The 26,454-nt window shown below is 30.2% G+C and overlaps 1 protein-coding gene across 1 annotated transcript; it reads left to right on the top strand.

Moving 5' to 3' along the window:
• Positions 1–402: 402 nt before the first annotated feature.
• On the top strand, positions 403–8,576 carry LOC129914209 (uncharacterized). The gene is made up of 5 exons (XM_055993345.1): positions 403–895; positions 962–1,291; positions 7,820–8,050; positions 8,120–8,424; positions 8,483–8,576. Exons 1-5 carry the CDS (start codon positions 508–510, stop codon positions 8,510–8,512), a joined length of 1,284 nt encoding a protein of 427 aa, XP_055849320.1. The 5' UTR covers positions 403–507; the 3' UTR covers positions 8,513–8,576.
• Positions 8,577–26,454: the final 17,878 nt, after the last annotated feature.

Raw genomic sequence — 26,454 nt, 5'->3', positions numbered from 1 at the left:
GGTAGTTTACTACTAGTAGATGTTTTGGTTAAACTAGTACTATCATTTACTCATGCTCTTCTTCCCGAGTAGATACGATTTGTATTGAATTCGTTGGGAGTGCGTTCCATTGAAAATCGCTAGTAAACTACTAGTTGTTTTTTGCCACCTCCCAATGGAACACCCGACAAACAATTTTGGCACTATAAAGCTTTACAGATGCAATTGTTGCTTCTGTAAAGCATTATAGAAGCAAAATTGTTAGTAGGGCAGGGCTATTAATTTCTTTCTTGATACAATAAAATAAAAAAAATCCTGCACTGTAAATATTGCTCATGTAGAGGCTGCATTAATATTTTTCAAATGATAATCTGCGTTCAATGAACAAAAATCTGAAAATTCAGCTTGTGCGTCTTCCTTCGATGTCATTTTTTTTTCCTTTCAATCAGTTCTATTTACCACGTGGTTTAGTGTTTTACTTTGGCTATTTTTTGATTTTTCCGCATTTTATACGAATTTCATTAAAAAATGGTTACCAAAACGATTAAATCTAAAAAACAAAATACAAATTCTACCGCTGAAGAAAAACCACAAAAAACTATTAAAAAAGACAAAGATGATGTGTCAAAGTTGAAGAAGAAATTAAAGGATCCAAAAACTGCTGCTTTAGTTGAGGTTTCCACCAAGTCACCCAAGAAGAGTGAACTTCCAGCTAAAAAGAAAAATGACAAAAAGCCTAAAAAAGAAGAAGTTGTTGTTGAAGAATCATCCTCGGATATTGCTGATGAATCTGAAATTGAAGAATCCGCAGAGGAGCAAATTGCAGATGATTCTGATGAAGAAGATTCAGGACCAGAAGAACAACCCGCTAAGAAATCAAAAACACACGAAGAACAAGATGATGATGATAAAGAAGGTATTCATTTAGATTGAGTTTTTTTCTTATTAAATTCTTATTACAATTTTTTTTTTTTTCAACTAGATTCTGATGTAGGTTTAGGTCACACTATCTTTGTTGCAAATTATCCACCTAAATACACACGGAGAGATCTAGCAAATCTCTTCGCACCGGCTCCAGCTAAACTTAGGTCAATTTTATTTTATTCCAATTCAGATGAAGTATTCTTCACCAGTCCCCCCGGCGGATTCACAAATCGTGCTTACATTGTTATCGATAGTCCTGAAGCTGTTAACAAAGCACTTGAGCTCAATGGCACACTTATAGATAACCGCCGTTTGGTTGTGATAAACCCGGAAAAGCAGAGTCGCTTCTATCCCAACAAATCAATTTTCGTTACAAATTTGAAAATCTGTAAGTAATGGAAGATAATTTTAAGAAAAAGTCATATAACTTGATACTTTTTTTGTGGGCTATTGGTAAGGTGACCATATTTTTAATTTTCGAATAATGAACTAAAGCAAAAGGTCAGAACAAAAAAGATCAGGAAAAAAAGGGTTGACTGTTGCCTATCAGTTTTGAAACTTTAACTTAAAAAATTATTGTTTGTTATGATTTTCAATTCAAATAATTTATTATTAGTAGAGTAACTAAAGCAAATTATTAGGGAACCCGGCCGAACAGCTCTGATTTTGACGTAGTCTATAGATTAAAAATTGCCGGTGTTGCCGTATTGTTTTTTAAAATTAAAATTAATTTTTTTTTTAACAAAATCATTTTTTTTGCTTAAATTTCATAAAACAAATGATTGCAAAAGATTCTCTAGGTAATTTAAGGAAAATATATAAAAGGCAGTAAGGGACAATCTTCCATCGTTTAAGCGATAAATGCAATTTTCTAACATTCTGACCTCAAACACAAAAAAAATATTTTGAAAACAACGGCAACACCTACAATATTTTAAAATACATTTTTAAAAAGCCAGAAGCTCATTCTTATCTCTTAAATTTAAATCCACTAAATTTAATCAAGACTTTTTGAAAAAATGGTCCTCAAACTCAGAATTAAAAAAAAATGTTATTAGAAAAATTTAAAATGACTTTTTTCCAAACTTTTTCTAATAAAATATGAATTTATTTAAAAAAAATGTTTGGCCATAAATATTATCAGTTGAATTTCGAAGCAAAAAAGGTAAAATATATCTCACTTTTGAAAAAAAAAAAAAAATGAAAAATTACTTCAATTTCAATGGTTTTTTTTTTTATTAAAACTGAATTTTTGCATTGAAATTTTTGCTATTTAACTTTCAACAGTAAGGGTTATTAAATGAATAAAAAATAATTTTATGTTTAGATGTTGAACTTAAAAAAAAAAAATAGGTTACATTTTTTTTCAAAACTTTTATTAAAAAAAGTTCTTCGAAAATGAAATACTTTTTAATTTTTTTCATAAACCGTAATACATATTGACATTTCCTTTTATAATTTGAAATCATAATAAATGCGGCCAAAGAAATTTGAAAATAAATGCATTTTATATTACGACCAAGTTTAAAAAACGACATGTTAAAATTTTTTCAATAATTTTTTTTTTCAAAAATCTGAGTTCAATTACCATTCTTTCAAAAGCCGTTCATTCAATTAACTTAATTTTAATTTTACATATATGACTAAGCTTCTAGCTTTTCAAAAATGTATATTTGAATATTGTAGGTGTTGCCGTTGTGTTCAAATATTTTTTTTTGTGTTTGAAGTCAATTAATAAGAAAATTGCATCTATCGCTTGAACTATGGAAGATTGTCCCTCACTCCCATATATTTTTTTTCCTTGAATTTCCTAGACAATTTTTTGGCATCAATTAATTTATGAAATTTAAGAAAAATTTTTGAAAAAAATTTGTTTTTGTTCACAAAAATCTTCAATTAAATTTGAAAAATCAAAACGGCAACACCGGCAATTTTTAATCTATAGACTTTAAAGTATTTTTAATTACCGACGTTTGAAAAAAAAGATCATCAAAATCTAAGCTGTTCGGCCGGGTTCCCTAATATTGCCAATTTTTGAGCTTTAGTTACTCCACTATATTAATTAGCATATTTGTTCACATTTTGAATTTTTTCTTCCTATGCAGATTCAAAAGAAACTCAAATTTTAATTTATTCATTTTTTTGTCCAAATAAATCAAATCAGCTGCTGCTGACACTTCTCACTCGTTTGCTCTACCTAAAAAGCAGGAGCAGAAAAACTTGTTCTAAAAAACTTCATGAAACACAATACGACAGATTGTAGAATAATGTGGGGCAAGGTTTTTCATTCATGAAACACACAAAATTGTACTTTTCGGATCTTTTCTGTGCGAAATCAGATTCATTAAACAGACCTAATAAATAACTAAGGTCCATTTTCTTCACTCGGAGTTGAACATAACTTGAGAAGTTTTAATATAAAAATTCTCAAGTTTTGTTCAACTCCGAGTGAAGAAAATGGACCTAATTTGGGTCAGAAACTGGAGCCATTTTCTTCACTATTGCTCAACTTGAAGCAAACTCGAGAGTTGGCGAACTTGAGAGTTGACCTCAACTCGAAGGTTGAAACAAAAGTTGAACATTTGGTTTTCTTCACTTTTAAAATACAGAAGTTGGCCAACTTCCAGTTTGAAAATATCCCTGGGATATTTGTGACAGTTTATACTAATACTGTCAGTTTCAAATTTAAAAAGCAATCGAGTATGTCATTTAAATTGAAGTTCTGTATATTTGGTGCAATTTTTTTTGTCAAAATGTCAAATTAATTTTTTAACTGCATTTTGGTTTGTTTTCTTTTTTGTAAAATGAATTTCAAAGGAATCATTTTTTGTGTAATAGTGTGTGTGTGTGTGCGCGCAAGAGCGATGTTGACGGGATGTAAACAAAAATCGGTGGAAAATGGTATTTTTAATGAATTATAATATTCTGCGATTGGAAAATATGTTTCCATAAGTTTAATTCTCAATTTTTCCATGAAAACAGAAATAAAAGAGTTTTTGCCAAGATTTAGCATACAAAAAAAAGAAAAAAATATGACATTTCACAGAAAACTCAAGTTTGCTCCCTCAACTTCTACTATTTTCGGAAGTTGAGCAAACCAGAAGTTGACCAACTCGAGAGTTGAGAATCAAAAGTTGAAACTGTCAACTTTGTGTGAAGAAAAACAAAATCACAAGTTGAGAATAAAAATCCTCAAGTTGACTTCAACTTTTGGTGAAGAAAACGGCTCTAAGTAAACTTAAGAATATTACCCCGAGATTTTTTCAAACAACTTATTTTAATTTTGGATAAATATAGTTGAATCTAGCGTCTTTAAAATAATGCTTCCTTTGAGGACTTTATATAGTGTTAATGTTTTCCCATTTTTTTTTTTATAAAAAAAAACTTAATTTTTTAAAATTTTTAGATTAAGGTATATATTACAGTACATAACGCTTATAAGAAACTCAAAAATTGCACAATATTTGTTTCTTATATCCGAGTGTTTCTTATATTCTTAGAACGGATATAAGAAACAAGTTTCTTATACGGATATAAGAAACAAGTTTCTTATACAAATCTACCTACCCAGTAGTACCACAAACTTATCCTCGCCTAAATATTCAATTCAATTATACATATGTATAACTACATATTATGTAGCTATTTTATATTTTTCACAGATTTCTTTTCTATTTTTTCCCGATTTAATTTATTCAAGGATTATGTATCAATTTAGTTTTAAGTGAAATATTAGTTGTGTTCCTTTGGCCTGAAGTATCTACTGCTAAGTAGTTCTGGTTGTATTCAACTCCATTTCTTCAATAGAAAAAATGTCTTTGAATGGATTCAGATGCACTAAAAAGTACTTTGCTGAGCAACATTTTGTGTAACACCAGAGATACCCAAAGCAGGGATATAAAGAACACAACAAATAACAAATTAAACACTGAACTGAAATTCTCTTCAAATAATGTCAAACTCAAATGACATTTGCACAGGTTGCTTTGAATTTTTCTTAAGGGTTCATGTTTTTTTAGTTTCGTAATTTTTTTGAAAGTTTCTTAAATCCAACCAATTTTATGTGTGTGCAAGAAAGTTCGTGGTTTGAAAAATGTTTCTTTTATCAGTGTTTTTCTTATAAACGTGTTTCTTATAAACATATAATTCAACATTAAAATATATGGTAAAGTACACGGTGCTTTTGTTCTAGTTTCTTTTAAGCGAGTTTTTCTTATGAGCGTGTTTCTTATAAGCGATAAATACTGTATTTAAAAAAATGTTCTAATTAAAGTAAAAAGTGTAAATATTTAAGTATAATCATTTCTTAAACGTTCACTTTCATTTTTATTTTATTAGTGCTTAAACTCCGTGGTATTACTCTTTAATAAGTTAATTAAATTCATATTACAGAAGAAGTTCCTAATTCTATTTTTTTAAAGTAAAAAAATCTACCGAAAATCCTGTGTCAAATTCAACATTAAAAAAAAATTTTTTTAAATTTTTGTTTGAAACTTTCCATCCAACTAGCTACTGTAGTCATCTGACTATTTTCCAATAGTGCAATTTTCACCAAAAAACATATTTTTTAATGCTCGAATATTTTTCAAAAGCCTTAGGGTAACCTAGATAAAAATCCTTTTTTTTCATAATGTACATAACATTACGATTTTTGCACATTCAGAAAACTTGGACACGTTCGCATTATCATTTTGTTCCAAAAATTAGTTTCTGTTTCAACAAAATTATAAATACTGAACCAAAAATGAGCATCTTTTGAAATAATGTTTTTCAACACAAAATAATTCATAATAAACATGTCCTTCAAATAATAAACAGTTCATTATTATAATGAACGAATGGTCACCGTAGCTATAAATAAGGTGATCATGTTTTTTAATTCCAAATAACTAAATCAAAAATTAAACCCAATTCTTAATTACGGTATACAAGGGTTCAGTCTTTGCCTAAGTGTTATTTACATTGTACCGAGTTTGACAGAAAAACTTCTTTGTTTGTTCCTGATTTATGTACTATTCACTAAGGGCCAGTTGTACAAATATTTAATCCGTGGTTCAGCAACTTTTATCTTCTGAAATCGGTGGTAAGGTTCCGGTTTGGCACTGGTGCAAGGTCCACATATGTAAAAATAGTCACATACATGCTTGAACCGAAGTTGACCCGCAGCTAATCAGCCGAAATCGGTGAGTTAAATTCCTGATCCGAGGCTGAAACAATTTTGTACAACTGGCCCTAATAATGGCATTTAGTACCTTCAATACTTACTATTTAGTAATTAACACAATTTTTAAAATTACTTTTTGTCAAGCTGTCTTTCAACATCACAATCTCTTAACGGGTATGACGTAAGGAAATCGATTGATGAACCTGCTACAAAGTTTGGCTAACTTGCGAGGAATTACATTTGTTTGTTAAAATCATAATAACTGAAGGATCTTCAACTATTTGCTATTTAACATTTTTGAAAACATTATTTATGAGTAAAAAACTTTCCGAATTCTATAATTTTTAAAATGGTTTTGAATTTGTTGTGTTTTTCTATAAAATGTTTGAAATTTTTCATTCATCTAGTTCCTGTGGTCTTATGAATACATATCTAGATCTTCCCATTTACAATTTTCACCAAAGAAACATAGTTTTTAAAACTAAAAAAGAAGATAAATCTGATGTAGTGTATCAAATAAATTGTCTTGATGGAGGAGATGAATGTTCATCAGTGTATATCGAGACTTCAAAACAAAAATTCAAGAATAGAATTGCTGGTCATAAATCCAATATTCGAACGGGAAGATCACAAAAAACGGCCTTAGCATGAAATTGCCATTTGGCTGACTTCAACAACGTAAAAGTTTTGGAAACAAAAAAACATTATTCAAAAAGGATGTTTATAGAAATGCTACATATTATAAGAAATGACAATGTTGTGAACAGATGATCTGATTGCGATGGATTAAGTTCAATTTATAGCCATCTTGCAAAATTCTAGAAACTTAATATAACTACTTGCTTTTGAAAATATTAATATAATTTTGAATTTGTTTTCATATAAATTTTTAAATTTCATATGTTATAAATAAAAACAAAACTTGAACATAAAGCCTACAGAACCCTTAAACATTGAAAAATAGTATAGTAAAAGAATGTTACTAGAAGTGTTGCATATTTAAGATACAGATAATACTGTTAACAGAAGATCAGATTGTGAGGGACTTAGCAATATTTATAGTCAGTTTGTCCAAAGAAATTTATGTGAGATAAAATTTTTTCTTAATCCCCCAACAACAACAAAAATCTTTCCTATCTTTCTATTCCTTCTAACTAGTGCCGTGGTCTTACAGGCATATAGTTAAATTATTATTATTATTATTATTAATTAATTTGACTCGAATTTTAGGTAAGATTTGTTTTTTTTTTTTTTTTTAAGAAAATTGAATTTCTTATCTAATAGAAAATTAAACTTCATTATTTTGAAATTTTGATAAAACGAAAGTCTTGAAAAAGACTGTTGAAATTTTAAAATATTAAAAATAAACACGAGCAATTTTCAAAGAAGTTGAGAAACCTTAGAGGTTAAGATATATTTAAAATATTTAACACAAATGTTGTAAGTGTAGATTTATTTGTTTGTTTTCTAATATTTTTAAGTCATGTTTTTTTGATGGAGTCCTAAAGAAGGGTATAAACATACCCGAAACGTCTACTAGTACGAATTAGAGTACATTGAAGAAAGACCTATACTGCCCATAATCTCGTAAAGGCCCTTACTACAAAATTCCAAATATTTTTGATTTTTTTTTCATTTTTATAATATGCAAATTGCAGTATAGCCCACGAAAAATGTAAAATTTATTTTACTCAAAAATGTTTCGAAAAGAGGAATTAATTATAACTTGAAATGCCTTATTCCATTATCTAGCTGCCAGTGAAGATCAAATCCGTGAGATATTCTCAAGCTGTGGCAGATTCGAAGATATCAAAATTTCAAAGTGCACTCAATCCAACACCACTTCAGTTTATATCGGCTTGGCGGATGAAAACAAAGTTCTTTCAGCATTGGAGCTGAATGGTACTTTGGTGGACGGTCAAGCAATTCAAGTTGAAAAATTAGATATTGAGAACACTGTCTTTGTAGGAAACTTGAATAAGTGTAAGTAAACACATACAAAATATAAAAAATGTTGTTTCTAACTACGAAATGTTTGATTTATCTTTGCAGTTACTAAAGAAGATGGCCTTCGTAATGTCTTTTCGAGTTGTGGTGAAGTATTATATGTACTACTTAAGAGTTCACGTGTGGCTTATGTTATTTTCAAGGATGCTGAATCGGCTGCAAAGGCTTTGAAGCTTCATAATACCCAGCTTGATAGGCAAAATATAAAAGTAAGCAAATATTCCAGCGTACCAATTAAATCAAAAAGAACATTTACAAAGACAATGAGAAGGGCACCTATTGGTAAAAAATATTTGGGTAAGAAATTTGATCCCAATTTTCACAAAAATAAGGCGGCAGGAATTAAAAAGGTTAGAATAATTTAATTTTTTTAAAAATAAATTTCGGTTCATTTCTTTTTTGTTGCAGGTTCATCCCGGAAAGAAGGTAGAGGCTTAATTGATTTGAATTGTTAAATACAAAACAAGAAATATTATGAAAATACAGACAAATTTTTATGAAATGATTCGATGTTGTTATTTTTTATATACAGGGTGTCCTAAAAGCAGGCTTGTAAAAGAATGCAATCTTTTGTCAATGCAGTCATTGCCATTCAGTTACACAATTCCAACAAAAGATTGCATTCATTGACTTACACTTGAGACTTAGACTTCAAATTTGGCAATCACCAATCATTTTCCAAGAAATGATTGCAATCTTTTTTTTCCCCAATCAATTGACTGCATTCAAATGATTGCAGTCTTTTGGGACTGCATGCAGTCTTTGCATTCCTTGGCAGTCTTTTGCATTCATTTGCATTCTTTTGAATTCTTTTGAATTCTTTTGCATTCTTTTGCATTCTTTTTGCATTCTTTTGAATTCTTTTGCATTCTTTTGCATTCTTTTGAATTCTTTTGCATTTTTTTGCATTCTTTTACATTCTTTTGAATTCTTTTGCATTCTTTTGCATTCTTTTTGCATTCTTTTGCCACACCCACACCAAACGTATGGATTTCACAAAAATTTTAACATTTTTTTAGTTCAAGGATGAATTTGATAGTTTTAAGAATTAAGTTCAACTATAGTATCATTGTCTGTGCAGGACTGCAGGAGTAATAGTACAGTCAAATACAGTGAAAAAGGGGTATGCCTCGGAATGAATTCTAATAATAATATTTTTTTTGCTTAATATCTTCGTTTTGGCATTCTATAACTTACCTCAAAAATCTCATGTTCGGAGGTCGTGATTTTTAAGGCCAAACCACAATGGTATTATATAAACATATGATACATGATTTCAGAGATTTGTTTTTGTTATGATTGTTAATGATTAATGGATATAAAAGCCTTCATGCAAAATTTGGTTACTCTACCATAGTTTTTAAAGGTTTTTTGGTAGTAAGTTTGCAAGTGTTTTGATAATATAGGTTGAAAGATGAAAAAGAGTTAAAACTTTTTTTTAGAGACGTCAGATTTTCTGGATTTTAGTTTTTTTTTTCATCATTGAATAATACCATTGTCTATTATTGCTTATTTCCAAAATCTTAATTTTGTGGTTTGGCCTTAAAAATCACGACCTCCGAACATGAGATTTTTGAGGTAAGTTATAGAATGCCAAAACGAAGATATTAAGCAAAAAAAATATTATTATTAGAATTCATTCCGAGGCATACCCCTTTTTCACTGTATTTGACTGTACTATTACTCCTGCACAGACAATGATACTATAGTTCATCCTTGAACTAAAAAAATGTTAAAATTTTTGTGAAATCCATACGTTTGGTGTGGGTGTGGCAAAAGAATGCAAAAAGAATGCAAAAGAATGCAAAAGAATGCAAAAGAATTCAAAAGAATGCAAAAGAATGCAAAAGAATTCAAAAGAATGCAAAAGAATGCAAAAGAATTCAAAAGAATTAAAAAAGAATGCAAAAGAATTCAAAAGAATGCAAATGAATGCAAAAGACTGCCAAGGAATGCAAATGAATGCAAAAGACTGCCAAGGAATGCAAAGACTGCCAAGGAATGGAAAGATTGCAAAAAGAATGCAAAGACTGCATGCAGTCCCAAAAGACTGCAATCATTTGAATGCAGTCAATTGATTGGGGAAAAAAAAAGATTGCAATTATTTCATGGAAAATGATTGGTGATTGCAAAATTTGAAGTCTAAGTCTCAAATGTAAGTCAATGAATGCAATCTTTTGATTGAAGTCATTAAAGATTGCATTCAAAAAAGATTGCAATCTTTTACAACTCTGCCCAAAAGTAATGTATCAAGCGAAATATGCTGTAAGGATAACTTAAGGGGTGAAAGAATAGAACAAAAAAAAAAAAACAAAAAAACAAACCGTAGGGATTTCAGCTGTAGCCTTGGATTACCATCGACTCAAGGCATTGTGAATTTGTGTCCTAATGAACGAGCTTCTCCAGTCAGCTCTATCCTAAGCCAGCTGGTTTCTAGTCTCATACGCTATGTGCTCCACATGAGTTAGCCATCTTCTGCTATTCGCTTCACGTGAAAGTCTAGAATAAGAAGCGTTAAAATGGGGATTAAAATTAAACTAGCAATTTTTTTTTCTTTAGAATTTTCAAAAAAGACGGAAAAAACGCTTTGCTTTTGAAAGTAAGAGGCTTTTCAAAGCCAGTTTGACGGTGATAAAGGAAGAAAATCTTTCGATTCACGTGAATCGAATAGCAGAATAGGGCAGTTTATTTAAAAAAAATATATAGTTAAACATTTGTAGTTACATATTAAGGAAATACGAAGCACAAAGTCGTTTAAGAACAGTGTTCTTCCAATGTTAAAGATAGTCAGCCCTATCGTGAGTTCCACGTGAACAAGATTCCACCCAGAAAAATTGAATTTCACTTTTCCCCTATTGTGAGTTCCGTGCGAAATATTGTTCAAGTTCGGACATCTTGTATTTTCAACTTTTTTTTCCGGTAATTTGCGATGTATTCGACAGCTCTTCTCTTCCTAATACAAAATTTTTTTTAATGGTGAATCAATATTTTGTTAGCACTTTGCTTAAAGTTAAATAAATTAAAACCAGCTTTGTAAAAAAAATAGTATTAGTTATTGAAAAAAAAAAGAAAAACAGTTATGAGGCTCCTTCGGGGCACCTTTGACTTTTGCAGTGTGGGCACAGTTTTACGTTGATTTTGGGGAATTATGTATTAAATAAATTATTTAAAAACAAATCGACATCGATTAATTTTGATTAAGATATAAATGGAGGGATTTTTTGAAATATTTTATGGTTTTTGTTGTTTCTTCTTCTTTTTAGAAAATGAACTTTTTGATTTATTTTTTTCGTTATATTGTTTAGTAGTTTAGTAGTTTGTTTAGATTTTGTCCACTATTGTCAAATGTACCCCTTTCAAAATGACTTTTTTTAGAAAACATTATTTTTTTAAATGTTGAAATGTTGTAAAGTAAAAAATTTACTGTTAGTATAATCTTGAATAGTCAATAAATCATATACAAAACAAAACATTGGAAACATTACATAACAGTTTCCGAAAATACAGACATTTAAAAACTAAATGTCAAATGTACCCCCTTCTCCCCTAATAAGCAAAAAATAGTTCCTTTTCAGCTCCCGAAAATTTTGTTTTTAATAACACGGACAATTTTTAAACCGTTTTTAAACATTAGGGTGGCGCGAAAAAAAAAATACATATTTTCTTCTACTTTTAATAGCAGAATGGTTCACAATTCACATTAGAAACAAAATAATGATGGAAAAAAATATTTTTAATTAGGGTGTTCAAAAAAGTTTTTTTTTGGTTTAAAAAAAAAAAATGAGTTTTAGTGCACAGAAAATTCGTTAAGTGCACTTTTTGCTATAGTAATATTTAATTCGTATCAAACTAAATAAATCGTTTTTTGTTGAATTCCAAGAGTAGGTAGGTAAATATAAAATATACCATTTTTCTGAGCTCCCTAATGCGAAAATACCTGCCCAATTTTACATTACATTTCAAAAACCATGTTTTACAAACATGGTTTATAAATTTTTTGTTGTTAATTTTTTTTCAATGATTAAAAAAAAACCACCTAATAGAAACATTTTTTTTCTTCTATAATTTGGTCAACATATTATCCACGTTGAATTTTTTCGAATTCCACAAGCAACTGGAGAAGATAACATTTTTTAGAAAAAATTAATTTAAACGCATTGTATTAAGGCCATGTTTGAATTGCGTTAAATAGTTAACACCGTGTAAAATTTTTGACACTAATGAGGTGAATAAAAAATTTTCAGCTGTTAAAAATTTATTGGGCTCTGGTTAAATTTGAGTTAAATTTTTTTTGCAGATGGTTTTATTTTGTTTTTTTATTAAAAAGGAGTTTCATGGCAGAAAAGAGACAGAGAAAAATATTAAACAATAAGCCATACAGCTGAAATTTTTTTGTTCACCTCAATAGTGTCAAACATTTTACACGGTTTTAACTATTTAACGACAAAAGAAATATTTTTTGCACCACCCTAATTAATATGTATGTTTGATTTCAATTTTTTTTAATAATATTTACACTTTTTAACAATAAAAACATCGAATCAAGAGCCAAAAAACTTCTTCGGGAGTTCTGCAGCCATACAATTTTGGCTGCGCAATCTGCCCGACGCGTCGCGACGTGACGACATAGGTGACGTTTATGAACACCAGTACTGCAGTTGGACTAAGTTAGTCCGATCGCATATCTGACTTTATATACACGTCTAACGCAGACCTAAGTTAGGCAGACGTTTATGGAAACACCCTATCTCCGGTTACACGTCTGTTTTTAAGAGTATTGGGATAGTCGATAATGATCATTCCACGCTAGATAAGGTAAAGCAAATAGTAAAAACCTACGTTGAACGGCTTCGATCCTTTTAATTTGTCCATATGATATATGGATACCAAACTGGAGCCGAATATTAAAAAAAAGTAAAACAAGTGAGACGAAAAGAGAATTTGTAACATATGGGTTTGAAAACTCTTTTGACCAGCAGCGTTTAATAAACTCGAGTGTCGTCTTTTTTAGAATTGGTTAAAAAAAATGCTTTTTTTCATCCAATTCAAAACGGACCGAAGAGTACGGTAGAAAAGCTTGTAGCAAATTGCCATGAACCACTTTTGTCAAGGTTATTGCCTTATTTATTCAAATATTATTTTCATTACTTTTGAGTATATTAACACTAGCTTTTCATTTCCTTGACTAATTTTATAGACCAAACCCCAAAGTTTGTTTTCGATTTCCTGAAAAACCCCAAACTCTTTCATTCCCCTATATATTTTCAAATCCTACCATACAATAAAGTTTGAATTAATGATCAAAAGCCAAAAAAAGAAAATAACACTCGTCGCACTCCATTAGCTTGTTCGTTCTTCATTAATTGCTCACATATGCAAAAACACAAACCAAAAACCGCATACTCTGTGTGTCTCCCACAATAAAACTGGCTGAAAGTACTTAAAAACGTTCCCAAAAAAACGGTTACCTCACCCAAATTCCCAGAAATAAAATTCAAAAAGGAAAGTCCTTTTTTGGAATCATTCGTTCGTTCCCTTTACCTTTTTGTATGTGTGTAGGTTGATTTTTTTTGTCTTCTTTTGTTTGCTTAGCAGAATACTTGAGTTTGAGTGCAGGAAGTTACCGTCTTTTTTAAAAACATTCTAGGTATATACCAACCAAAACGACGAGCGGATTTTAAGCTCCGGAAATAAGTTGATGATGTTTTCTCCCAATTTACAACGTCACGGCAGGCAGCAGGAGGCTAAAATGACTAAATGAAACTTCAGAACCGAGGAGGAAAAGTATAAGAAGGGATAGGTGAACAGCAGAGCTTTAGCTTGATGAGGATACTCTGATGGCACAAAGCAACAATCGAAGGAGTTGAAAATATAGTCCCATGTCTAAAGGGTATAGGTACCCTCTATCTGGTAGAGGTACGAGTGGTTTTGTTGATGTTGCGGTTGATTCCGGTTCCATCAGGATTTTAGAACTCTCCAAACCAAAGTTTGTCATGTTGTTAGCTCATTAAAATTTCATTGGAAAAGGACATTCTGCATGGTGATTCTCCTCCTCTGTATATGGTGCAGTGATGGTCACAGTGTGGCGGATGTTTCTCTTTCTGTTTCTATATCTGTTGCTGTTGCAACTCACTTTGTTCAAACCATTCAAACCAGTGTCTAAACACAGACGACATCAACATCAAAAAGTTAATGCAAATGAAGATTAAATGTGTTCGTCCGGCTTTTGAAGGACCCAATGACTTTTTGGACGTTATGTTCAAATACAAAAAAAAAAAAAGAAAATGAAAACTACTTTACACCCATGTCGAGAAGAGTTAAATTTGAAAGTTTGTTCCGGTTATGAATGAGAAATATATGACCGTTTTCAAAATTTCAATTTTTGTTTCCTTTACATTTTTAGCTGAAACCTTTATTTAAAATACATGAGTTGAATGATTCTCTTTTTTTCAAAACTTTTTGTTAGAAAATTTTAAAACTCCAAAAGTCTTTCTTCTGAAAGAGATAAAAACTTTGTAGTGTTTTCATTTGCAACATTTTACAACTCATATCTTAAAAACCAAATTAACAAGGCCTCAAAAATCATGAATCAAAAATAACCATCCCAACTCAAATAACAACGGCTCATTTAAAATGCTAAACCGCTTACAAGTATATGGCAAAGAGTGTTTGTCTGGCGGTGGTGATGGTTTTCAGATTTACTCATGTTTTGTTCACATCCGGTTTGCCGGAAGTGACAATTAATATCCCATGACTTATTCAAAATGTCAATTTGTTGATAATTGACTGTATTTGAATGCAAATGTAGATATATATGTACTCGAATTTACAAATCTGTTGACCGCATCACCTGTGTCGACCTTACTCATTCCCCACCAACAATAAAAATAACAACCCTTTTTTGGTGGAAGCATTAAGTAAATCCTCATCCAGTTATATCAACATACAAACTTGTACAAAATACAGTAGATATTCAGGAGTAGGGTTATACCTCAAATTCAATAATCTGTTTGCATTGGTTTGCCGAATGTTCATTATTTTGTGATGAAACAACATAAAATGGAAAATTTATTTTACAATATTTACTTTTGGAATAATCAATTGTCTATTGTTTGTATTGTATATAATTTGTTAGGGAATTATGTCCGAAAAAAAGTTAAATGACTATCAGCCCTATTCTGATGTTCACGTGAATCTAAGATCCGATTCACACATTCGATTCACTTTAACGCTACCTTGCCATTCTGCTATCCATCTGGTAAACTGTATTATCATCCCTCTATTTGACGTCCACGTGAACGTCAACTTGAAAAAAAAAATGGCGACGAAGTAAATTGAAAGGAAAAAAAATATTTTTGTTTGTTTATTTGCAAAGAAAAAATAAAAACAATCAATTACATGTCAAGAAATAATTAAAATTTTATGAAAAGTGGCATTCTGCTTAATTTTAAAGATGGTGAATTAATTTTTACAACCAAAAGTGACAGATCCGCAACATTTTTTATGCGGATTGCAAATGTATGGAGCAAGTTCATTCACGTCAATAGTGGAATACCGAACAACATTACCGATATTACCGACGTGATTTTGGATTCCCCCGATGAAAAGCAGAATGGAAATTGGTGAATATTTAGAGATTATTCCCCCCGATGGATAGCAGAATAGGGCTGTATGTTTGGGAATGGGAAATATGAGACAATTTTTACTTGCGATATAGGTACGATATAGGTATGTATATCAAGTTATGCATTCGTACAAAAAAAGTTGAGATAGCATTTTTCCATGACATTACGATGGTAGAGAATGCCAAAAAAGTGGGTCCCGGAAGTCCGTCTGTCTGTAAAAGGAGCTTTAGCCTAAACGGATGGACCGATTAATGTCAAACTTGGTATGTAGCGTTTTTTGGAGACTCTCCAGGGGTTTTTTTGGAATTCATATTTTGGACCAAAAATAACAGTACCTGTCATATAAAAATTTCGGAAAAGTTTAATTTCTTGAAAATGGCTCCAACGATTTTGTTAAAAAAATTCAAATGTAAGTTTTAACACAAGGTCGATCTTTTAATGAAAAAAGTTTTTTTTGAAAATCATTATTAACAGTAGGTACCTGCCATAGAAACGTTTTTTTTTTTTTCAAATCCGATTATCTCCGAAACGGCTTATTCGATTTCAACGAAACTTTTTGTAAAGAAGCATTTATATATAATTTAAATATAAAACAAAACTAAATTTTTTTTTTGAAAATCAAATTTCCGAAAACGGGACATTGAATTTTTTTTGAAATTTTGTTTTTGGATGTTTTTGGATAGTGATTTCTACAAAATGGCATACCAATTTTATTTTAAAACTTTTTTTCCAAAAAAAAAAAAATGCTGAAAATCGTGAAAAACCAGTTTTTGTGACCTTTGACCCCCCGTAAATTTTTTTCCAGGCCTCGGATCTATGAGGACTTTTTAGATTTAATTTATGATTGTGTTTCCAACAATCCTACCAATTTTCAGCTTGCTGGGAATTAATGTAACCTCGGATGTCTAAATTGACCGGACTACTAGTTATCTGCTTATTAAAGTTGAAGCGGCTATTTAAAAAATCTAAATCTTAGCGTTTTTTACAACCTCAATCTAAAAAATCTACATCTCAATAATGAAAATAGATGTTTTCATATCGTGGGCACAAAGCCAAAACCACGAATCTGTAAAATGTTAGTTAAAGGAAAAAGGCTTCAAAGTTTTGGAAACTCAAGCAAACATACGTAGTTTAGGTTGCTGGCAACATAGGATTGGGATCCAAGCAGTGAATAGAGGGATTGTTGACAAGTTAAATAACGCATTAAAATGAAAATGTTCAAAAATTCAGATTCGCGGTTTTGGCTTTGTGCCGAGCATTACCAATACACTTAATTATTCCATTACTCCGATATAAAATGTATGTTTTAAAATAAAACTTTTCATTTTATTCGAAAAAAACACCTTAGATATTTCATTAAACTCTTTTGGTATTTTGTTATCAAATTAATTGTAATACTTTAAGTTATAAAAGGGGTTGCATTTTTTCACAAGGTGTTCCGGTAATGTTTAAAAACTTTCTCATTTCCCTTAAAAAATACATTCTCACAAAAAACTAAAATTGACTTCATTGATTCTTTATTTGCATGACAAAACAATCGTTCATCCTACCTTGATGTTGCATGTGCGGTTTCAAAATAGAGGAATTTTGTGATACTTTGAACAACTATAAAGATTGCAACTCTTTATAGTCGATACCAATCTTTATTTAGGAAAAAAAAAAATTAGAACACGTATACGCCACAGTGCACCGCGACAAACTACAAATAATATAAATTTCAACTTTGGACACATCCAAATCGAAATTAAATAAACACTTGCCCTCATTAAATGAACAAAATCTTATTTCCCTTTCTCGTTTCACGGTTGATCGTTTTCGTACGTGATCATGATCAAATCCTTATTGCAGTAAATAAACTTCTTTATTGCTCCTTTAGTGATTTCATAAAAGAAATATAATTAAATCGTTATAAGAAAATTATTATATAAGTTTGTTAAAGTAACGTACTTGCTAATTTTCTTCTTAATATGAGAAAATAAAATGCACGACTGGGTAGCACGAACTTGCTCTTAGAGATCAAATTGCCTAAATTTTTAAGACTTTTTATATAGAAATTTGGAAAATGTTAAAATAAAAAAAAATAAAATTCGTTTTTTTTTTTAAATAAAATAAAATCTGAAATCAAATTGCCCTCCAAACAAAGATGCATTTTTAGAAAAAAAATTTTCAAAGTCGTTAGAGCCGTTTTTTAAAAAACTAATTTTTTATATATTCCCCTTAGACCAGAATATTTTTAAGAAAGTTGGCCACTTAGGTTTCCATAGATTTATTTTATACCACAGGTGTTTAAAATTTTTCATAAAATACTTTTTTTACATTTTGCATCAAAAAACAGATTTCAAAATTTTTTTTACGAAAATGTGCAATAGCTATGCAGTTTTTAAAGCCTTTATGTACTCATACAATTATTGTAGAAAATGATAAAAAAAAAAGAAATAAATAAAATTCATTCATTCGTGGTTGTAGTGAACGAAAACATAAGATGATAAAATTTAAAATACACTGAACGAAAAAAAGCCAATATTTTATGAACTGGTTGCGATAGAACTTTTTTCTATCTGTTTTTAGAACAGTCATAAGTGTAGCTATCAGCTGTTTAAGGGTTGTCCATTCTCTATTGCACACCCTGTATATATTCAGACATATTTTAAACAAAAATTCCCAGAGAAATGGTTTCGCGAGAAGGGCCGCAATCGGAAAAATGGCGAAAATTTCCATTTTTTTTTTGCTTTCCCATATTCTTAACCATTGAAGAACGAAATTCAAGCTAAAAAAATAATGAAATTTCAGGAACTTTTCAGTTAGGAGTTTTTTTTCAGAATAGGCCTGATTATGACGATTACAACTCAACTTCAACTTTTTGAATCGTTATACCTAAGAAACGGTGGGTCTTAGGAAAAAAAAGTGTCATGACACTTTTTATATATAATAATCTGGTCTACAATTCTTGCATTGAAATTTTATTGATAAGACTTACCGTTTTGCTGAAAATCGTGAAAAACCAGTTTTTGTGACCTTTGACCCCCCGTAAATTTTTTTCCAGGCCTCGGATCGATGAGGACTTTTTAGATTTAATTTATTATGGTGTTTCCAACAATCCTACCAATTTTCAGCTTGCTGGGAATTAATGTAACCTCACCCCCTTATTTTAGTCTAATTTGACCGGACTATAGTTTTTCTGGACCTAGAGTTGTAACAGTGTTGTTTTATTAGTAGCAGTAGGTGCCTACTTTCAGGAAAAAAAGGAGTCTGAAAAAAAAGGTTGAATACTTTTTTTTCAGAATTTTTTTTTTTAAATTACGAAAATCAAGTTAGTTAGTTCTTGCATTCAGGTGAGGCGAAATCTTTACCTTTAATATTAAAATGAACTCTTCCATTTTCAAAATTTTCAAATGTTAAACATTAAAAAAAAAGTGATCGCCTCATTTTCAAGAAACTTTTTTTTTTTTTTAATAAATTGAAAGAAAATTTAAAATGAAATATTACCTACATCGGTCTACAAAAAATTTAAATTTTGAAAAACACTAAAATTGTTAGAAAATTGATTTTTTGCCACTACATCAGACTGTGAGGGTGCAGTAAAACTTTAACAAACCTTTTGAAATCAGTACAAAAAATTAAATGAAAAACTAAAGGTGTCCGCCGACATCAGTAAAAATTTTCATTTCAAACAACGAATACACAATATTTCCATTATCAATATTTTTTACGTTTTGTTAGAACGTTTATCAAATGTTATCAAAATCGTTAGAGTCGTTTTCGAGTTAACCCTCTGTCGGCACACGGGTGCGAATTTGTCAGGACAAAAATAAAAAAAATACGATTTTTCAAAAAAGTGGTCACAAAAAAGTCTCTTTATAAGGGTGAAAATATTTTTTTTCGGAATTCTGAATACAATATTCGAATTCCTCGGAATATTCTACATCAATTTCAAACTTGATTCTCCATAAAATATTGTGAACGAAAAAAGTTCTAGCGACATTAAAAAGTATAAACCAAATTCGAACCCGTGTGCCTATTACGTCACAAAAAAGAGGTGTGCCTACAGAGGGTTAATTATAGAAACTCGAAAATTTTCTCACGTTCCAAGCGAGATATTAAAAAAAAAAAACAACCTTGGAAATTAAAAAAAACTAGGTGTGCCAAATTTCAAGCATATCCGTCTACCCCTCCTGGGCTCTAGCTCTCTTGAGATACAAAACCAGATCAATATAAGAAAGTAAGGGCCTAGGTATTATTCATATTTCTTCTAGCTCCGAAAACATGCTTTCCACACTCTTTGCTTCTGTTTAGCTACGCTTAAAGATTGAAGTCCACTTCAGGAAGTGTTTTTCATCTCTATTATGAGACGGGAATTTGAACAAAGCTTTGAATGCTGCCTAGACTTCATCGCTTCTTTTTACTTTCGCTTCTTTACCATTTTTTTTTGTCGCACTCATATTTTTCTTTCGAACTTCGTTGCAATGACTTCACTTTTATTTAGAAAGTTTATTGCAAAGAGTTTCACATGTTTTGTACTCTCCACTTTTCGTTTTGAAGTCTGTTGCTTTTTCCTTTTCGAGATTTTTATTAGACTCAATTCACCCAAAAGCCTCTTTTTGATTGTTTTTCATTCTCGATAATTTTCCGAAAAATTCGCGAAACGTTTTCGCAACATTCTGATCCGTTAAGACCTGTCGAATATAGGAGACCCTTATGGGCAAACAAGGTCCGCGATCACAAAACAATGTCTGTCCCGTTAGATATAGTTTCAATATATCATAGCATTTTGCAATTAAAAATTTAATTTCTATTTTTAAATCTTTTAATATTTTCTTAAATTTATCACTTTTTTTATGAGAACATAAATCAGCAGGGGGTTGAAAGAATCGACAGGCACTCTATACTTTTAATGAGGACATCGATATTGGTTTTCATACCAGAGAGAGAGAGAGAGAGGTAAACCATTATCATCCCTTAGACTTGGACCCAAGTCAATTGACGCTATAGCCATCATGCGTTCCTGGCCCTATATTTACCCCCCGACGTGCAATTGACTCCAATTAAACATCTTTTTTTTTCTCTCAACAACAACAGAGATAACGGCGGCTTTCTATACAAGGACAGAAATTACATTCTATACGTGGGATCTCAATCTGGGATACCTACTTAGATAATAGGTCATTAAATAAAAATACGAAGAAAAATCCCAATTAAGGAGGTAACATGTATCTCTGGTCCTGGACAGGGGGCATTTCCTGTGATGGTGTCATCTTCAGGATGTCCTACGCAGAAACCGGCACACGATAATACAAAAAAAAAGGAAAAGAAATATAAGCATCATTCTGACTTTTTTTTTTGTTATTATTTTTTTTGAGATGAAAACAGAATTTTATATATACCTTCAATCCCCCCCGAAGTGTTGAAAGTTCGTTGAGAATTGATGCTTTGCATCCTTTTCTCTATAGAATTGTGATTGTGAATGTTGATGGATTCAGGATATAAGGCTACTGAAGTTGCACTTCCGACACCTTATCCGTAATCATATTCCCGGAGTGTCATATATTCATATATATTTGAAATAGATTATCGCCCTAAGATAACAAAAACCCAAGCCAATACTTGCAACTATAAAGCAGAGGGTGTATAAGAACAGACAACACTGGTAGCATGGGATATAACTCGAGTTTGGGGGGATTTAAGAGGCTTTACCTGATTTAACTTATGCGTATACAATACCCTTTTTTTTCTGAGGAGGAGTGAAGTCGGAAAATGTTTTCATAACCAATTTTTTTTGTTGATTTCATTTTATACCCAAGAGGGTAAAAGTCAAGCCTTAGCAGCCCTTTACTCGTCCTACTTATTGAATAAGGAAATTTTCAACCCCATCATCATCATCATCAACATCATCACTAACCACTTTGTGTTCCACATTCGTTTGGTTCGGTTGGTTGATGGTTCGTCATCGTTGAAGAAAATCGGTTTTCATTTTAATTTTCCTTTTTTCCATTCTATTTTCGGGAGGATTTTGGTCGTCCTTTTTTTTTTTTTGGTTCTTGTTGATGTTCTCTGAGGTTGTGGGTGAAAGATTGTTAGTCTGGGTTAAAGTGGGTAAATTGGTTTTTCCATTTTTTCAGGGTTTGTTTGTTTTGTTAAAATTTCGTTATATAAAATATTTTTTTTTTTATTCTTTTTTTTTTTCATTTTACAACACTCAGGTTGTATATTTGTGGTAAATTGAATTCGCGCGAATTTAAAATTTGGTTTATTTTCATCTAAATTGAGTTCCATTGTGCCACCTATATGTACATGAAAAATTTAGGGTGTGTTTTTTTTTTTGCATTTATTTGAATGAAGGGGAAGTATAACAAATGAGAGTTTATGAGAACACCTAATCGGCTGATTATTCTTTTGTAGAGGCTTAAACTCTGGCAATAAGTAAAATTTCGGAAAAAGTTCAAGAACACTGAAGAAAAAAAAATTAAACATCAGAATGAACAACATTTTATTGGAACACAAATTGGCTGAGTTGACTTTTGAAACGAATAAAAGCAAAATAAATTGATCATTTCGGGTGGTAGTCTGGATGTCGCGAAACGTTAGACCCATATGATTTTATATTTCAAGTGTTTTAACTTTAGACAAAAAAATTCTTCTCAGTGTATAAAATGAATCAAATTGGTATTAGTTTGAAATTTTGTCACCATAATTTCTTTTTAATCTTATTGAGCAATAATTTCTATTGAAATTCTTTGAATGTAGAAATATAAATCAATTATTTTTTTAATAAAAGTTTCTCCAGTCACATTTTGATTTGTAAGATACAATTTGCATCACAACGGTATCAGTAGTAAGGATATTTTAAATTGAGCTTTTTGTAGAAATAAAGGTGTAGAGCAGATTACATTATTATTACAGATCCTTAAAAAGAAAATTAATTTCAATTAAGTTTCTCTCAAAGAAAAATAAATATGGGATTAGAATCTTTTTAGCTTGAACATCTTGTTTATTAAATTAGGTGTATGAAAAACCCATTTCATTTTCTGGTAATCGGCGGTATTCTGCTATTCGATTCACGTGAAAGTCTAAAATAAGAAGCGTTTAAATGGGGGTTAAAATTAAACTTAAACAATTTTTTTTTCTTTAAAATTTCTAAAACAGACGGAAACAACGTTTTGCTTTCGAAATTAAGCGTTTTTTCAAAGCCATGTTGACGTGATAAAGGAAGGAAATCTTTCTTCCTTTCTTTTATCAATTGTTTTCAAGTTCAAAAGCTGTTTGAAAAAAATTGGCTTAGATTGTTATTTATTGCAAACTGTGTTTTTGTTGCTGTATTAGGCAAGTATTGGCTTTGTGTCAAAATATTTTTTCGGCTTTTAATCTAAAAAAAATAAAAACAAACACCCCTGCATTATGATCTACCATATAAGCATGGTATATGGTATTTTTTTCCGATTTTAATATTTAAATGTAGGAGTCGCTACCATTCACTAAAGATTTAAGTAAAAAAAAGATCAATTTCGATTTCGATTTTTCAATCTTCTAATTAACAGTCAGTTAACTGTCTGTCGAATAAAGATATTAGATTATAAACAATCAGATAAAATCATTGAATTTTTCAATTAAAAAAGATCACTCAGTTAGCTATTCTACAGAATAACACAAAAAAAAAACTCAAATTCAAAAATATTCAAAATTAAACTTCATTTTTATTCCGCTCTATTTTTATCAAAATTTCTTTCAAAACAGTGAAAGATTTAATATTAATTACTTAATTCTGATTACAAATTTTAAAATTTTCTGAGAAAAAAAAACAAAATTTTTTAAAACTTTGAATTGTGGTAGTGACCCCTAGAACGTGTTTAAACTGGACCAAATTTTACCCAATTTATATTTAAGGCAGGAAGAACAAAATGAAAGGGTGTCCCATTCAAATTTCGAAAATTGATTTTTAAGAAGCACCCTAATGTATGTACATATATGATCTGTTTTTTTGTGGAAATTTATTTTTTAGAAAACCATTATAATGCTACCTCTCATAGAGCCGTTTTCAATTTTTGAATTTCTTTTTCTATTATACGACTGACTATATATTTTCCTCTAAGCTCCGATTTTTCAAACGAAATAATTTCAATATAAAAAAAATAGATATTCCTATGAATAAGCTCTAACTGAAGTTTATCTCACTATTGAAAAATTGGCCCTAAATGGCCCTAAATCGAAAATTTAATTTTTGGATTTAAACAAAAATTGAGGTTTTTTTTTTTTGAAAAAATTAAATTTTTCAAAATCGGGACATTGAATTTTTAGAAATTTTGGTTGAGTAGGTATATGATTATGAAAATATGTCCTAAATTTGGAGGTCCTGAAAAGAAACCATTGTGATATTTAGGCTTCATGAGCTCAAAAACACAAGTTTGATATACTTTTTACTTGAAAATCTTAAAAAAGCTTAAAAACTTTAAAATTAGCATGAATCTGCTCTCAAGGTGTAAAATGAAATATTTTAATAACTAGATCTGTTGGGAAAAAATCAATGAGAAAATTTAATATAAACCTTTTTGGAACATTTCAAAAAGTTGAAAATAGATGGCCAGAGTGTCATTGTTACAAAAACGTTAATATTAATTTTCAAAAACTATTAATAAAAAATTATTTAAAAAAAGAGGTTATCTGTAAAGCCGGTTTACAGACAATGATTTAACGTGGTAACGTCGTCAGAAAACAGGTTGTGTGCTTTTGTTTAAAATGAGTCAATTGAAGTGTTTACTTTTTTCAAACAATCATAATTTACAAGAAAAAGCTAAAAAAAATACCTTTTTTATTTATTCATTATTTTAATTTTTTTATTTTAAAAGCTTACAAAAAAAATTATGCAAATTTAAAAGCCAAGTATTTCTTTTTAAGAATAAAACCATTTTTAAATTTTTACAATGCGCAAAAAGTATATAAGTAAAAATTATAATTTATTGAAAACAATCATTTTCATAAAAAAAAGGAAAAAAAAACATGAATTTTTATCTTCTCACGTCATTAATTCCATTTTTTCCCTAACAACCTATAAAAAATGTTATACCATCTGAAAGCTTATTGTCTTAGCTTATATCGATCATGTTTATGAGACATCTACAAAAAGAGCTGGAATTTTTTGAACTCGATCAAATTTCATTACAAAAAAGCAAAAAAAAAACATTTATTTTTATGTTCTCAGGATATGGAATCAATTTTTTTGTTTGACAACCTATACAAAATATATACCATGTGAAAGCTTATTATTTCACCTTTCATATGACGTATCAATCTCATTTCAAAGATGCCTACAAGAGAAGTTAGAATTTTTTAAAGTCAACCATGTCGAATTTCCAGACTGAGATTACGGTACTTCCCACACTGGTGGCTGTTCGGGGGGCAACAGATCTCCACTGGTGTTTTGAGGTATTTCTTGATTTAACATTTTGTAGCTTGTAGTTAGTCTACCGTTATGTGTGATATACCAAATGAAAGGTAATTGTATCAGGATGCTCATAAAAGTTTAATAAAATTTCTATCTGCTCTTGGTTATAACCTGTTGAATTCTAAAATGTTATTTTACCGTTATCTCAAAATTTTGTTTACGAAAATGATTTAGACTTCGCACATATATAGTCGTAGTCATGGTCTATCATTACTCCATATACCTACATTATTCCTGTGTCTATTAAAGAAAAAAAGATAAAAATAAAAAATGATGAAAATCGGTTAAAAACGGTTAAAAACGTGTTTTTTAAAAACTTGTTTCTTCCGTTATTCAGTCAAAACTCACTAAACGATTCCAAGTTTTTGCACATGTATGCATAAAGCCAAAACCTACATGTCCTATAAGTTTGAACGCTCCAAAAAAAGCTAAAAATCAAAAATTACCCAAAAATACCCCTAAAGAACAAGGTGTTTTTCAAAAATTCATATTTCCAAACGCAGAGTGTTAGAAAAAAATCCGTATCAGACTCCAAAATTTTTTTTCCTCATCTTCCACCTGGCATCTTGAGAATTGTCAAAAAAAATTTCCTTTACCCAAAATCATCATTTTGTCATAGCCCCAACACGTGTACAACGTTCAAACAAAACGTAATAGCTTAGTTTCAAAATTTTTTAGAATTTTTTCTTAAATTAATCTCATCTATCTATAACAAAAAAAAATCAATTCTCTACGACTTCGTGTTTAGATTTTAGTCCAAATTTCATCTTTCCGTTTTACCCCTGTTTACCCTATTAAATGACAGAATTTTTAAAAATTCTTCATTTGTATTAAGCTTTAGGTTATTAATTTATTATCTTTCAAATAAGCTATAGAAGATTTTTGTATCTCTAATCAGTGGCGTACGTTGAGTCGCCGGGGCCCCGAGGCAAGGCTAAAGTTTGGGCCCCTTTGATATTTGGGGGCCCCTTAGATACAAAAAAAAAGTAAGTATACGCCATACATTTTTTTTGTATGGCTTATTTATTTTTAGGCTTATTTTAATGTTTTAATATGTTCGTTATGCACTTTGCTATACTTACTTAAAATGTCTATCATAAAAGTAGTAAATACTTGAGATAGGGGCCCCAAAAATTAAATATTTAGAGACCTCTAAAATAAAAATTTGTTTAGCTTAGAATTAATAGTTCTTGGGGCCTCTGTTCTGAAGTAATATGTACACATCTGATTTTCTATCATCAAACATAGTTTATTTCTTTTGGGGCCCCTGAAAAATTATTTTTGGGGCCTTTGTTCCGAAGTAATATTCGGAATGCAACCAA

The sequence above is a fragment of the Episyrphus balteatus genome, chromosome 3 (assembly GCF_945859705.1).
Source record: "Episyrphus balteatus chromosome 3, idEpiBalt1.1, whole genome shotgun sequence".
Taxonomy (NCBI): domain Eukaryota; kingdom Metazoa; phylum Arthropoda; class Insecta; order Diptera; family Syrphidae; genus Episyrphus; species Episyrphus balteatus.
The sequence above is the reverse complement of the archived record's forward strand: the minus strand, read 5'-3'. Positions and strand labels throughout refer to the sequence as shown.